The sequence below is a fragment of the Hydra vulgaris genome, chromosome 08 (genome assembly GCF_038396675.1).
Source record: "Hydra vulgaris chromosome 08, alternate assembly HydraT2T_AEP".
NCBI lineage: Eukaryota > Metazoa > Cnidaria > Hydrozoa > Anthoathecata > Hydridae > Hydra > Hydra vulgaris.
Window position 1 is genome coordinate 10,468,061 of NC_088927.1, and position 14,440 is coordinate 10,482,500.

Genomic DNA, 14,440 nt, shown 5'->3' on the forward strand with positions numbered 1-14,440 from the left:
ATATAGTTTTTCAACTAACATTTACAATAAATGCTAATAAATTCAGCTTTGTTTTACTCCAAATTTACTTTTATCTTTGATATTTTTCACTTGAATCTCCTTGAAATCTTTTTGTATACGTCTTGCGTTCCATTATTAAATTTTGCAGAAAGACAGAATGATCAACTGTAAGTAATATGTAATGTAGGAAGACAGAGTAACCAATTACAATTGAAAAGTTACTTACCAATTACACTTTGAAAAGTGCCTGATGACAGGAGTCTAAGTGATACTAACACTTTTGATTTTGGATATATTAGGTTATATCTTGCAGTCAATGGTGAAAAATCATTGTGTAGAGTTGTGATAATGTCATTTATAACAACTTTTGGAAAACGAAACTTTTAACGAAATTCCATATATTTCTATAATCATTCAAAACAGCAGGTTTAGTTTCACGCCAATTTTGATGCTGACCATGTGCAGGTAGAATTATTGGAATATTCGTTTTAAGTAAATGATATTAGAGTATTAAATAAAATGTAAATAGTGTTTCATAAATCTTTATTATACTAATGTAAATCATAAAATAAAAAATTTTTGATTCAGAAAAAGTTAGCAGAACAATGTCTTTTTATTATCTTTAAATAAAGTTATTTTATATTAAAGATTTTTACTATAATTATTGATATTATTGCAAAATTTTGATTCAACTATAAACTTCTTGACTTACATTTTTTATAACTTTTTTTTTTAATAATTATGTTGAAAGTAATAATTGAACATAAAATATATCTGACAGTAAATAGAAACATAAATATATTGAGAGAATAAATATATAGTTTTTGGAAATTAATTCTTTAAGTTAATACATTATAAATATGTTTTAATAACCATAAAACTACTAAACCTAACATTGTAACGAACATAAATTTATTGAATTTTATATGAGGACTAGTATTAGGAATATAGATCTATGAAATATGCTTGGAGAAATAAGAACAGCAAATCAAAAGCATACATAAAATCAATAAATAGTTTCTTTTAGTCAACATAGTTTTATTACAGTTATTTTAGTAACAAATTATTTTATCACCATTAATACAATTTTGCTTCTAATTGTCTGGATGCAACAAACAGTATTTTTAGTTTGACTCCAGAGTTTGCATTTTATTTTGATGCAGAGTTTGCAAGGAAATGTTTACAAAATAATATTTTATTAAAGATTTGGAAACTCAATGCAACTCTACAAAAACAGATTGTAGATTGACTGCCAAAGCGATATCATTAATTTACTATACCTTTATTTGTAGAAACATAAAAAGAAATATTATTCTAATAATCTAAAAGTTAACATTATTAGTTTTAAAAAATTAACATTAAATAGTGTTAAATAAAACATTTTAACAGATAAAAACGTTATAATTAGTAACATTTTAACAGATTATGCATAATGAATCGGTAACAATTACATTAAACAACTTTGTATTAAATCTTAACATAACATAATAAATAAATCAACATAAGTTTGCTGCGCAAATAGTTACGCCAAAGTTAAGGTAGCACCTACATAACGTAAATTTTCTTGTGTAAATCGAGCTGAGCATTTTCTTAAAATGTTTTGTGAATACCGTTAAACTTAGAAAAATCTTTCGCAAGTTTTTTTGCAAGCGCAATAGTTTTGTGAATACGGAATTAAGAAGTTTAGAACTTACGTAAAACTTACGCCGAATTTACGCAAATTTTTGACTTACAAAAATTTTGTGAATACGCACCCTGCTTATCTAATATAATTGATCATTTATAATCATATACAGAAAATTTCCGTTAACTCGAACCTCAAATGGACCAAAGAAAGCGGTTTGACTAAAAGAGTATTCGACTTAAGCAAAGTAAAACAACTGTTGTGGCTTTCAAAGGAATAAAGAAAATAGTTCGAAATAATAACAGTTCGAGTTAACGGGTTGTTCAACTAACCGGGAATTAATTGTATTTATTTTACTTTTATTTTTTATTTTTTCTAACTTTAATTTTTTAAGTTTTAGGTGAGTTATTAAATTTTAAAGTGTTGTATGACAAGTGCTATTTTAAAGTTTTAAACAATTAATAAATGACCAATGCCAAGGTAGATAGTAAAAAAGCAACTATTCCAAAAAGAAAATAAGTCATTATTTCTACATATTTTAACAATAAACGTATATTCCCAGTGGGCACAATTACGTTTTGCAAAAATTTAGTAAACGTTAAATGGTTGCTTGAACGACGATTGTTTAAGTAAAATGATCAAAAAACGTTTTAATAGGAATTTTTTATCATTTGAATTAATATTTTACGGAGCCTTTAAAAAAACCTTTAAAAAACGTTTTTTATAAGCTAAAAACGGCGCACTGTGCATGTGCAATTTTATTTAAATTATGGGGTTGGCGAAAGAAAGATCACGATTTCGATCAAAGTCCACTTGTAATTATGCGCATATTTGCTTGAGGTATAATTATGCCAGTTATAAAATTTTAAATGCGCGAACTTTAAAGAGGCTTTTAAAGAAACACAAAAATTGAAACGATTAAAAATGGATGTGGAAATGGATATGGAAAGGTAGTTTTAAAATTTATGTAGGGCTTTGATTAATTAATTTAACAAAACATAAATAATTAAAAAAAAGACTAAATAGACTAAATAGTATTAACGATTTGTTTACTAAATATTAAAACAATAATATTAAAAAAATTTTTAATGAAAGTTTTGAAACATAATATTCTTCTTCTTATTATTATAATTGTTATTATTGTTATTATTATTAATACTATTATTGTTAATATTATTATTATTTTCATAACTGTTAATATTATTATTATTATTATTATTATTATTACAATTCAAGAATTAAACTTTCTGGAACAGAACATGAGTAAAAGTTCTGCTATAGGCAGATCAGGGACTTAGTGTCGGTCATTGTTAGTTATATATATTTAAAGTTGATTGTTCTTTCGGTCAAAACCGTTCTTACAACTTCAAACACTCTTTTAAAACACTGTCGAATTGTCCAAACTATTCCATTGATTGACAACTCTGTTAGTGAAAGAGTTGTGCCGATGTGCACAGTTTTTTGCAATTTCGCTATGTTGGCGTTTCCGATTTCCTCCTTGTGTGCAATAGTTTCTGGGGTTCAATGTACCAGTTAACATGGTCTAATTTTTTCTCAAGTTTGTACTGCTGAATGCAATCTGCAAGCGTTTGTTTTAGCAGTAAGATTAAGAACTTTTAATCTTTTTCATAATCAAACTTTTTAAGCAAGTGAGAGACTTTCGTGGCCCTTTGTTGAACAAGCTTAATTCATTTAATATCTTTTTTTAAGCAAACACACTTCCTTGTGGCACGTTGCTGGTCCAAGCATACTTCCTTGTGGCACGTGGCTGGTGACATCGGCCCAATTTGAAATGCTTTCTCCGAGCACAATACGCTGTTACCTATTTTGTCAAATGCTTTGGCAAAACCTAAAAAAACTACATCAGTCCATTGTTTTTTTAAGAGTATTGTTGTAACTTCATCTAATATTTTCAATAAATTAGTAACACAACCTTTATTGCAAACAAATCCGTGTTGTTGTTTGGCTATGACTTTGTTTAAGCTGAGATGATTCATGACTGTTTTTTTTATGATTCGCTCCAAAACCTTACATGGAATTGAAGTCAAGGAAGTTAGGCGGTAGTTTTCTGGGTTCCACTGATATGTAACGGTGTCACATTGGTTAATTTTTAAATGTCAGGGATAACTCCTTCATGTAAGGAGTTTGAGGACTTTATAAAAAGTGGCTTGGAAAGTTCTAAGTGGCATGCTTTTATTTTGCATGGGTAAACGCCATCAACCTTTTGAGCATTGTTAATTTTAAGTTGAATGGACGTTTACTAATATCTTTAATGGACAGCTTTGGAATCCTTATATTTGGTGATGTGCGATTCTCAAATAGTGGCGCCAGTACTTCAATTGATATTTGAATTAATTGTATGATGTATTGTTTAGATTTGTAAAATGAACAATGATACTAACTGTGTTGAAAACATTAATGAATATCAAAATGTGTAAGCTGTTTGACAATTACCAGGTTCAGCACTCATAGTTGGCGATGCAATTGCATTTAAAAATGGCCTTGTCATTTTTTGATTTAAATATGTTTTATTGAAGATTCTTTTTAATCTTTTGAAGCTTGAAGATAACAATTATCAAATTTATATATACAATTCTTTTCAATTAATTTATATAAAATTATAAACATGTAAACATCGATAAATTTTCTGAAAAAAATTGTTTTCTTTAATATATTTTAATTGTTTATCATTGTATGTATATCACTTGTAGTATGATATAGCTTGTAGTTTTATTTATTTTCCGTATGCTTATACATATGGATGCGTTAAATTTGAGGTGAAGACGAATTTTAATGTTTTAGGTGAGGCATAACTATTATTTTTCATAGAAATGTAGGACTCGACAAAATTTAAATTTTATTTTGTTTATTGATTTTATTCTAAGAAAGCGATCCCATAGTTTAAAAGGACTCAATAATATTAGCAAGTTGCGTGATCAAATTTGCGTTTTATGGTTTATATGACAATTAGAATCGCAGTAGATTTTAAAAACGCTTTAAAAAAAAAATTGTATTTTACCATTTAAATCAACTTTCCATTGACTTTTTATGATAAACTTTTTGTTTTTTTGGGGAAAACTCATGGTTTTTTCATGAAAAATTGATGTTTTTTCCATAAAAACGCGTTTCAAATAGCCATGGAATTTCCATGGGTTTTTCTCATAGACTTTCCATTGAATTTTTCCGTACAGGTAGACAAGTATTAGAAAGGTAAACTCTGAGATAAGTTCAAAAATCCTCGGGCTCTTTCTTGTATTAATACTGAAGATATTGTCTTGATAAAATAAATCACCTTGGGCCAGCTTTTATTGCATTGAGATACTAGAAAAATGTTTAGGGTGAAGCAGAAGCATTCTGTTGATCAGTCTTGCATCTCTATTTCATTTATTAAGCTTACGCAGATGTAAATCTGTGTTTCATTATTTCCTGTCTAGAATAATTAATACTGGTTCTTCTTGACTTTTCTCATGGATTTTGCTTGTCCTTAATGGCGGTTATAAAAATCTACATGTTACCTTCTAATATTGGTTTAAGATTAAAAACTAATTTTAATGGTTTTTAGGCTGACTGATAATAAGGTTTATCAAACTCTGTGGTTCTCATAAGAGGCTCTGAAAGAGGTAAACAATGTAACTAACAAATGCACACCAAAAGCTACAAAAAGGACACCTTAAATAAACAAAAGTTTAATTTAATTGTTAGAGCTATTGATGTGCATTGTTGAGGTCACATAAGGAGTCTATTTTTACCAACTTTCGGTTAAATAAATAGACTAAGGTAACAGCATAGCTCATTGCTTGGGGTGCCATGCTTGATAACTGTAAACATGACTAAAGTACCTAAAAATATTAAACATATAAACCATCATTGCCAACAAATTGTTTCAATCAATCTTGTTCAAATATTCGCGTTTTTTGAAGTAATCCTTTATCAGTTGTTTTTATATTATGTAAAAGCCACTGGACTTACTCTTTCTTTTTGAAACTAACTTAAATTTGACGGTTTCATCTTCGGATATCAGGATTGATTGATATTATCTTTTGATTCGCAAAGAATACAATAATCATTGTCTGGATTTACCTATACGTTCCAATGCACCTATTTCAATTAATTACCAAAAATAAGACTAAACTATTTTGCAGTTTCAGCTAGTTTTTTGACTTATTAGGAACGTTCTAATCTGCATTAGATGAAGGCCGTTAAGAAAGGGCTCTTGACTTATCTTGTCTTCTCTATTAGCTTGCTGTTTATGGTATATATGGAAAAGTTTTTGAGCTTCTTAAAACAATTCTTTCTAACAGTAATAAAGTTATTTTTACAGGCAAAAACTATTCTTCATTTTCAGTAACTTTTAAGGTATCATCAGGTTCTATTTTTGTTCCTGTTTCGCTTCTTTTCAAAAGTAATTGTTTAATAGAGCAGCCATAGCGCAGCGGTTAGCGTGCTTGCCTCAAAGTAAAAGTCTGTGCTTCAACACCACCTCTATAATAATAAATAGAAATAAAAAAATTAATGAGTATTTTGAAAATCTTACATCTAAAGTGACTCTATTTGCTGAAGACAAAGCTATATACTCCAGTTTTAACAAAAAGTCAACTAATCTTGAATTTTATCTTTCCTCTGTAACAGCTTGAGGCTTGTAGTGATTTGAAATCTTAAACTTCAAAAAACCTCAGTTATTTACCGCAAAGGTTATTGCAATACTGTTGACATTTTTTTTTTTTTTTTTGCCGTTCAATAATATTTACAGTTTCGAAGCACATAAATAAAAATAAATATTGGCGGGGCAAGAAGAAGACTTAATTAGCCTTATCACCGAGTCCCATTCTCACGTATTTACAAAAACCATAATATTTAAATATCTATTTAAATATAATTTCTTTTAAATTTAAAAGTAAAACAGATAACGAATTGTTACCTGTTTTACTTTTATCTTTAAAAAAAATATAAAAGTAAAACAGATAAAAATTCGTTGTCTTTTAAAGGAAAATTTAAGGAATCAAAACTTAAGGAAAGAGTAAGATCAAGTGAATAAGAAAAATTAAGTAAGATATAATCATTTGGTTAAAACTTAAAAATTTAAACTAAGATTTAAAAATAAAAAGTAAATAAATTAATATACGTCATAGAAATAACATAAATAAAATAGCATATTTCATAGAAATAACATAAATAAATTAGCAAACGCCATAGAGGTAACACCATAATTAAGGTAAAAAAAAAAATGTTGATACACTCAATATCATTCCTGCATTGACGAGTAAAAATAACTCTAACTGAGTCCGCTAATTAATTTTGTCACAAGTTATTATTCACTACTGACCTTTTATAGAAACCATATACAATACATAGCAAATTTAGCATCTGCTAAGATTTCCTCTCTTTATTGTGCCTTGCCATTACCTTATTGGGTCAATAATTAAAAAACTCGAAATTTTCCCCGTATTAAAAAAACTTTCAGGGGAGAACCATAATGAATGGGACAGTTTACGTAAAGTAAATTTTATAAGTTAATAAAGTTGTTTAATATATACATTAAAAATAGTTTGATAACAGTTAACTATTGCACTATCATGTAGAAAAACATAAAATTGATTCCGCAAAGGCCTATTGGTAAAAAAGGGAGTTTTATTGGACGATGGCATTTGTCCCATTTATTAGGAACTACTCATTGAATGGGACAAAAAAATTACTGAATGAGACAAATCTAAAAAATTATTAAAAGAAGAGAGGACACAAGTAAGTTTCAAGCCAGTAAAGCAGTATAGAAAGCTTTTATCATTAGAGAAGTCGACAAACCAATATATATGGTAGAAATGTATGCATTAAAAGTTTTCATTGTAAGGTGACATACCCATGTCCTCATATTGACAAACCAATAACATTTTTATTCAAAAAATTAAAATTACCTACAATAAATTTCATTTAAAAAAAAAGATTGATAATTTTTTTCAGTACAACAAGGTTAGCAGCATCCCTCTGCTGACTTAATTAATTATCAACCGTATTATGTATTTAATTTACTTTAAAAAAACTCAATAAAAAGCAACTTATTAGATATTTAAAAAAATTTATTCATGTTTAAATAAAGTTAAAAAAATAATTATTGCTCGTTGAGCAATGGCATTGCTAAGAACATGGAATAAAATTTTAATATATCAAAGAAAGTTAAAAGATATTAACTATAAACTTAATTATTAATTATAAATTACACATAATTTGCATTCATAATAACACTGACACATCCAAAGGCTGCAACCTATGACTACAGTGTGGTGGAAATGTTAACAAAATCAAAGAGTTTTCTTTTGCAAATCTTATTGTTTCAAAAAAAATGTGTCTTTCATGGTTGTGCAATAATAAAAGCACTGGATGCCCCACAGATGGCTTAGCATAGAAAACAAAGTGCTTCATTGCAACTAAAAAGTTTTCACTTGTCATCCAACCACGTTTGTTACACAACCCTAAGCTTCCAATTGGTACTCTATTTATCATAAAATCTTTGTAGTTTACTCTTGGAAATATAAATACAGGTGGAACTGTATTCCCAGTAGCATTCACAAAAGTCAACATTGTCACCAATGACCCTCTTTCTTCTGAAACAGCTTGACAAACCCACTTAGTTCGACGAGTTGAAATAATCTTTGTAGGATCTGTTACTGACAACAACCCTGTCTAAGGGTTGTTATTAGTAGAAGATCCTCCAAAGGATCTGTAACTGTTCATAACCCTGTCTCATCTGCATTAAAAATACATTCAGGTTTAAATTTATATTTTAATTGAATTTCTAACAAGTTATCAAAAAACATGGACACAGTATGTTCATTAAAGGCAGTTGCACGAGCAAGACAAATTTTTTCTGGCTTACGTAGTGATAATTTTGAATGTTGTATCAAAAAACCGTCAATCCATTGCTTTCCTGCCATTTTATTTAGGTGCTATTACTCAGGAATATTTTTGGAATTCAACGCAACACTATACGTGTAAGCTAACTACCTAGTTTTTAATTTAGTTAAACCGTAGCACATGTTTGAAGACATATGCAAATAATCTACAATAGCAGTTTCATCAGAAGCATGAAAATTTTTTCTATTTTCAATATTTGTGATATGTTTATAGTTTTCAGGCAGATTTTGACATCTTGCCACATTAACAGCCCTACCTACTGCAGATTTTGATAAACTATATTTGCTAGCTGCATCTTGAATAGACATACCCTTAAGTACACCTTTAAGTGCATCTTCAACTTCAAAGAATTTTTTTGTATTACTTTTGTGTTTGGTTTCATCTAAAATAAGATTTACATATTTACGAATATCAAAAGTATGCAAATCTCATATAAAATAATATGAGATTTGAAAATATATACTTAAATAAATAATTAAATATATATATATATTCATATATATATATATATATATATATATATATATATATATATATATATATATATATAAATATATATATATATATATATATATATATATATATATAAATATATATATATTAATAAAAAAACATTAAACAATACGAATTCTCTTAATACAAATATTTAATTTTTAAATACTATTAAATACTTTTTAAAACTTAATTGTAACATAACATACAATTTTATACACGATGTTTACACTTAAATCAAAAAAAAAAAAAAAAAAAAAGAATATATATATATGTATGTATATATATATATATATATATATATATATATATATATATATATATATATATATATATATATATATATATATATATATATATATATATATATATGTATATATAAACTAGTAGTGTGTGTTTACGCTTTAAATATATGTTGTCAATACATGTGTAGTGTCACAACAGTTCGTTTAACAACTATTATATGTTAACGAACCATTAAAAAATCCTCAATATCTTGAATATTTGTCAAAACTTTTAAAATAAATTTTTTATTATTTTTCTTTATATTCAATTAATTTTATAAAATAGATTTTCTTAAATAAAGATTTCTTGAATTCATGGAAATATTTAAAATAAATCTTCTTAAATAAAGATATCTTAAATTCATGAACTCGAGTTTAGAGAATATAAAAGAACATATTTTACTTGAAATCTTATTTTAAATTTTCACTACGATTGAATTTTAATATAATTTTAAAAATACCATCGGTCACATTTGTTTAAAACAGCAGCATTATTACTGAAATAAACGTTAAATAAATTAAAATATACGAGTGACCACAACTAGATTGCCGAAATAACTTATTTACTACACAAACTGTCATTTTTTTGTACTAGTCCCATTCAATAATCATTATCTTGTCCCATTCAATAAGCTTTACACTTCATCCACAAATGGTTGGCCAGACAAAAAACAGCTTATCCTAAACGTGAATGGGTTTAAAATATTAAAACTAGAGGCAACTGGGTATTAAAAAAGGAGTTTTATTTTCCATAACTTCCGAAATCGCTGCAAAATCGGAAAAACAAAGTTAGTTTTTAAAATTACTTTTTTCTCTTCAAAACACATTAGCATCCAATACTATTATGTTTAGACCATAATAAGAATAATGACTCGATCTGTTAAATTGTTGTATTTAACACTTCTTACCACAGGAGTTTGCATATGTAACCACTGATGCTTCTATGCAAATTTGATTTTGTCCCATTCAACAATCGTTCCTATTCATTAAGGTCCTCCCCTACTAATTAGGAAAGTAAATTTTAACTATAACTTAAAATAAAATTTTCTATTTATAAGTTTAAGTAATTAATTTGGCTAAACAAAGAAAAAACGGTAATGATGACGCCCATTTTTTAAACGCCATTTTTTGTCAGTTGGTGTTATTGTTTATACAAAAGATTTAATTCATGTCTTTAACAAAAAACTGTATTGCAAAACCTAATACAACTTAACGTATATTGTTAAATTTTACTTTTGCTGCCGTGGCGCAGTGGTTATAAAAGTACCTCAGAAGCAAACGGTTTGAGGTTCTATGTCAGCTCAATAATCCGAATTGACGGAATTGGTAGGAAAGAAAATCGCTATCTGTCATATTTAGGCTTTCCTAATACCCGTGGATCTATTTAAGCATTGTAATTTTTTCTTTTTATATCATCATTAAAAAGAAAATAAATCAATGCTTAAAACATGTTATATAAATAAAATCTACATACCAGGGCTGAAAGAAGACAATATTTGCCTAATCACTAGGCCTCGACGTGCTTTTATCAGCAAGCGTGTACAACAATTAAAAGGTAAACATGCAATTACTCGGGGTAGTTAAGTCAATTTACAAATTATTTGAATTCTTTTATTTGAATTTATAATGATTTTATAAGCGTATTATGTTCAAACAAAAGCTTTAGATGTTATATTTAATTTTTAATTCAGGTATTATTTTAATACTTGAAGAAACTTTTCTCTTTTTTATATAACTTTAAAAACCTTTTTACTACCCCTAAAAAAAAAGAGCTTATAATTAAAACAAAGCGCTAATAAACGATTAGAACAGATCATATTATTAAACTATGATGTTTGTTTTACCTAAAAAAACGTATTTATTTGAAATTCTAGTCAAATTTGGACAAGCAGGTGGGTTTTTAAGAAGATTAAAAAAAAAATCTTCGGTCCGGGTTTTTTTGATATCGCAAAATTTATCATTTCAATTTTTTTCGTCTATTCCTAAATCACAGACCTGATAATTAAACGGAAATATATCGTAGTCAACAATATATCATACAGACGCTATAATATTTTAAAATTGCCTTAACTTCACCGAGTACTTTCTACAATTTAAAAATCATATACAATTGCTTACAAGTCTGTTAAGATCAGTTACAAATCTATAATCAAAACAAATCGAAAAATAAAATAAAAAATAATCACACCTAAAAAAACTAAAGATACGAAAATTTAACGAAAATTTAAATTTGTAAGTAAATAATTAAATCGTGAAAAAAATCATGTAATTTATTAAAAATGTTACATACAACGTGAACTCTTTTCAATTAAAAAAAAAAAAATTGAGCAATTCGTAGTCACTAAGTTGTTTATTTTTTTTTCGAAAAAATATTAATTTATGCCAAACCTTAAAATTTATATTTAAGGTTTTTATCGACGTTCAGGGAAAGACTATTTTCGTCAACGTTCCAAATTTGTAAAGTACTGAATTTGTATATAACTTATCATAACTTTACCATAACTTCACCTATCTTATCAAAAAACACTTGTACATTTGTAACGTTAAATAATGTTGCCCTACCAAGGCTAGTTGCTTCAGGTTTCCTTATAGAAAATTGGGGATTTCTTTTTACTAGTCGTCCACTCTTTACCAGCCATTTTATTTACTGTCCAAGATTCTGGTATTTTGATTTTGAATTGAAGAGCACACTCATAGGCAAAAGAACGAACATTTTTAGGAGTATTGCCATAAAATATAGATGCCATTTACAATAAATAATTTTTCAAGGCGCATTATTGCTATTGTGAAAAAATTAATCAAGGTTTGAAATAACCCATGGATGGATAACCACCAGAGTTAAGTTTTAAAATGTATCTTTTTAATGTCGTTCTCTTGATGTCGAATTCTAGAGCAGTTGCAATAACAGTTTTTTCTCCTCCAAAACAGAACTTGCTGCTTCACTAACCTGCTGGCTTGTAAAAGCATCATGTGAAGTTTTTGTTTTATAACTACGCATTCTATAGGTACCAATAAATACCTTTTATCCGTTAGATGTTTTGCCATGTGATGAGTACTTTTGAGATATTTTAGTTGCCCAACATGCCCCTATGCTCAACTAGCCTCGCTTGACCCAAGTTTTTGAATTCAAGTTGTTGAAAAATACCTACAGTTTTGGGCAAAAGTAAACCTATTCATTTTAGACTTTCCATCATCTTACCTGGATTTAGTGCAATGAGTCATTTTTTAACAAAACAAAAAACAACAACTTAATATTGCAGAAAATGGAGACCTAAGGCTTTTCTATCCAGGTACTTTTAAAAACCCAGTAAATATAACCCAGCTCTCCAGTAAATATCAGTGGGCTGTAGATTTACTCTATCAAGTCTACACATATTATGCACTTAAGTTGAAGTGTTTATCATAGACACCTATTGTAGTAAAAAAAAGTAAAAAGAAGACCCACTAAGAATATCAAATAATCAAGATAACTTACAGATTGTTTAATTCCGGTATTAAAGAAGTCCCTGGATAGAAGTAACCTTAGGTCTCGACTTTGTACATTAATAATACTTTGATAATAAAAAAACAGTGGCAGCGTTTGGCGTCGGCGACTGCCAACGGCCGCGCGTTTGAAGGGGCCTCGCAAAAGTATACTAAAAAAGTAAATATTGCATCTTAGTTATAACTGATGATATTTTTAGATATCTTATTTTGCTTTACTGAACGAAAATATGTTTATATGACGGTTTTATTGTCGGTATTATATTACTTCAACTTTAAATAAATATCATTTTCTAAGTGGCAATCTTATTCCAACTCTTTCTGATAACATAAACGCATTTTTAACCCTACTATTATGATGGGGTCCAAACGGACCCCACGAGTAGTTTATTTTTGCATTATATATTTATGTAACTAGTATTTTTTTTCAAAATTTTATGTATCTGTTAAATATCACAAAGTGTTCAAAGACCAAAAAAATATTTTTTTAAAATTGCTTCCTTTTTTTAGATATTTTCAAAATATACATCAATGATGTTGGGGTCCATATGGACCCCAACATAGTTTTCTTATAAACTTAATTGTTTTTCATAACTTATGCTTTTAAAAACTGTTTTTATTTTTTTTATTTGTGACTCAACCTTTTTCTTTGATATTTTTAGATAAATTAGATAAATTTAGATTTCATAAAAAATATTTAATATTATTGCTGAAAATAAAAAAAGAGTTTGTATTAGATACACTGCTGAACAGGCTCAGGATTTATTGTTTGCATCGCTTGATAGAGATCCATCAAGTGAAGAAGAGCTAACATCTGACGATGATGATGAGGAAGAAGCTGAGCTGTCTGTTGTTGAAGTAACAACAGACAGCTCAGAATATACTGAGTCATCAGATGATGCTGATTTTCAAGTAGATACTCCTGCAATTTCAAAAGCAGAGAATAGGTCAACACCAGTATTAGGAGCTAGAAGATGTAGAACTCGTGGCGGAGTTATAGGCACCAACAGCATTTATGGCTTAAATAGTCAAAGGAGAATAAGTTATGCAAATCAGGTGTTAAATAGAGGAAATATACATAATGATAGAGCTGAGGAAATAAGCCCAGGTAAAACTAATGGAATAATTGAAACTGAAGTGGAAGTTAGCAGTACAACAAATGTTTATAAGTGCCGAAAAAGTAATGAAATATGGCAAAAACAAAGACTAAACAATTCTAAAAAATTTGCAGCACAAAATGTCATGAAATTAAAACCAGGATTAACACCATATGCAATACGTATGACAAATTCAATAAATGATGCTTTTCAACTTTTTTTACCCCAAAGATCTTCAAGATAGTTCTAACTAATTCAAACAAAGAAGGTGAAATTGTTTTTAAAGATAAGTGGGCACCAATATCTGAGGATGAACTAAATGGGTTTCTTGGACTTTTATTTTTAGCAGGTGTTTACCGATCAGCAGGTGAAGCTACAGAGGAGCTATGGGACATAAGTGATGGCCGGCATATTTTTCGTTCGGTAATGAGTCGTGAGCGTTTTCATGCTATTTCAAGAGTTTTAAGATTTGACGACAAAGCAGCTCGATTATTAAAACGCAACAATGACAAATTTGCACCTATTCGTGAGGTTTTTGACGTTTGGGTACAAAC

At 28.1% G+C, this 14,440-nt stretch overlaps 1 protein-coding gene across 1 annotated transcript in view; it reads left to right on the plus strand.

The window, feature by feature from the left end:
• The first annotated feature begins 13,320 nt into the window (after positions 1 to 13,320).
• LOC136083000 (uncharacterized) overlaps positions 13,321 to 14,440 on the plus strand; it is a 9,593-nt gene continuing 8,473 nt past the window's right edge. The window contains exons 1-3 of the mRNA XM_065802412.1: positions 13,321 to 13,325; positions 13,527 to 14,068; positions 14,173 to 14,440. The exon at positions 14,173 to 14,440 is cut by the window's right edge and continues 597 nt beyond it. Coding sequence (XP_065658484.1) covers positions 13,321 to 13,325; positions 13,527 to 14,068; positions 14,173 to 14,440 — 815 coding nt within the window. The remainder of the gene's footprint in view (positions 13,326 to 13,526; positions 14,069 to 14,172) is intronic.